Source organism: Montipora foliosa, chromosome 12 (genome assembly GCF_036669935.1).
Source record: "Montipora foliosa isolate CH-2021 chromosome 12, ASM3666993v2, whole genome shotgun sequence".
Lineage (NCBI taxonomy): Eukaryota > Metazoa > Cnidaria > Anthozoa > Scleractinia > Acroporidae > Montipora > Montipora foliosa.
In genome coordinates, this window is record NC_090880.1 from 40,891,027 (window position 1) to 40,893,526 (window position 2,500).

General features: G+C 38.9%; 1 protein-coding gene across 2 annotated transcripts in view; it reads right to left on the reverse strand.

The window, feature by feature from the left end:
* LOC137979895 (bromodomain adjacent to zinc finger domain protein 1A-like) overlaps positions 1-2,500 on the reverse strand; it is a 27,945-nt gene that overhangs the window by 11,412 nt on the left and 14,033 nt on the right. For both annotated transcript variants that reach the window (XM_068827210.1, XM_068827209.1), the window contains exons 9-10: positions 1,629-1,952; positions 726-951 (exon numbers count right to left, since the gene is read on the reverse strand). In XM_068827210.1, the coding sequence (XP_068683311.1) occupies positions 726-951; positions 1,629-1,952 (550 nt within the window). The remainder of the gene's footprint in view (positions 1-725; positions 952-1,628; positions 1,953-2,500) is intronic.

Genomic DNA, 2,500 nt, shown 5'->3' on the forward strand with positions numbered 1-2,500 from the left:
TAAGCAAACTTTTGCGTGCGATAGTTTGACTGAACGTATTTGAAGCATACTTTATCAGATCAGGGTTAATTTCTTAGAAAAAGTCTTTGTTATCCAGTCTTGCTGCCATTCTAGGAAAACTTGCATAAACATCCCTCACACTTCGAAGGACTGAAGACAAAACTTGTCATGTTTGCAACCAGTTTTCCTCGTGACGTGTCCACGCTTAGGTGAAATGGACGGTATATACAAAATGGAAGTGTGAAAAAAATGTAAAAACGGTAAAAGGGGCACTAATCTAAAAGAGTAGAGTATTGTTTTGGCAAAGGCTTGGAGTTATTGTCGGCTTCATTAGTGTTAGCGGTGTGCCAAGATTCCAAAGTTTTTCGGATTCGGAGGTTTCCCTTGTCAATTACTCTGGCATTGTTGAAATCAATAGAGTGATTGTTAGGCCAAGCATGAGCTGCAATATTAGAGCCAGTTTTTAACAACTGTATCAGTTGGACTGGCCTAGATCGCATGCCACAGAATGAGCCTGTCATCAACCTTTCTATTTTTGGGATCTCAAGTAAGGATAATTAAGGGATCTCAAGTATCGCAAGACGTCCCTCTTTGCCATGTCAACTATTGCAAGATGACTCTTTGCAAGCTTTTTTTATGACTGGCGGTCCCCAAATTACAAAGATTTCTACAGGTTCGTTAGTAAATGTTCATTACGGTATTAAAAAAAAAAATTATTGTCTTACTGGTCAAAACCTTCTTCGACATAGTCTCGTGCAGTGGCATATGTTATAAGCTGAGTGCAGAGGGCCACTAATACTTTGAGTTTGTCTTCAGCCCCCATGTCATAGATGTTTCCTGTTGCCAGGGCTTTTAAAATATACGGCGCATCATGGCGGAACTCAACTCCAGCATCATCACAGTAGGTGAAACCTCCACGACGCTGCCACCGGTACGAAGATTCACCACAGCCTAATGAAGATTACAACGAATAATAATTTTCATGTCATTAAACTAGCAAGTTGATCGCCAGATACCTTTACCAAAAGGGATTTTATAGAGCGACGTTCATATGACTTTGAAAAATAAACGTAAAAAACACAACATAAAGTTAAATGCAAAACATTTAATTGGTTTATCGAATAAAAACAAACGAGCGCGAATTTTCATTGGCTTAGCGAACGCGGATGCAAACGTCATCTCTCCATGGAACTTTCTGGAAAGTTTCGCTCTGACGTCATTTGAAATGCAGTAATGTGACTGGGAAATTGAACTGTCCTGCCCATATTAGGAGTTCCTTTGCGAACACTTTTTCAAGATCATACTCATGAAAGTCACTCTATTATTGATATACAATACATAACTGGGCTTTTTGGGTTTGATAAATTCATAAAGGCTTGAAAGACATTTGAATGCCAGTTATGTCAAAACAAACATTGGGGAAAGCAGGATAAATAATTTATGGTTACTGTAGGTAATATATGTAGGTGAAAAGCTTAGCTACTGATGCAAATTTCACAGTACATGTACACTTAGCAGACAATTCAAATTACTTGCTTGATTTTTGCAGTGGTTAGAGAATGCAACAGAAACAATTACCGGTACAAGATCCTAACTTGAACAGTTCTACCAAACAAAATCTATAATACCTATTCTGGCACCAGAGGATAACAAGTGAAGCCTTAACAACTCTGAGCTTGTAAAAGGGTCCATAATCAACTCATGTAGTGGTTTTCCTTGGTGCTGCATGGGCCACGCTGCTGCAATAGATGCCGAAGCAGACACGGTTGTCCGTGATTTGTCATTTCCATCCTCGTCCATGTCAACAAGGGGCTCATGGCTATGTGTTCCATCCAAACCCTCCTCTTCTTCCTCCTCTAGATGAGTGCGGAGTATGGCTCCCAGGAGAAACAGCAGCAAGTCATAGTACACGCCTTCCGCATCATGTTCGGTCAAAGCCTCCTCCAACATGGCTGAAAGTGAAGAGTGATGATGATAAACATAACCTAATGATTAACTTTATTTATTTAACCCTTTGAATCTCAGGACTTGTTGGTATTTAAATTATCTTCACAATTTCAATGAAATGTCAGTCCGACAGGTATTGAGAATGAAGATAATCGTCAGCTTATGAGGTGTGATCTTGATATAAAACCAAATTCTCATGACTTCCCAACAAACTATTCTATGGTACTGGTGAAGTTCTCACCAATGACATGATCAATAATAATCAACAGTGTTTTGACTGCATTATTTTTTGTAATAACAAGCTCCATGTTAGGGATGGCAGACAAGATTGATTCAACTTACAGTGCTCAATCCTAGCATTCTATCTGTTTCCACATCATTATTTTCACAAGTGTCAATTCACCAGATTACTGAACCCCATCACCACTAGGAAATATCTTAAACCTAACACTAGCTTTATTCTCAGCTCATTCAAAATTGAACAATGTCAATTCTTCTCAACATTCCACAGTTGTGCATTATTATGGTAATGAAATGCAAGACAACGGAAACC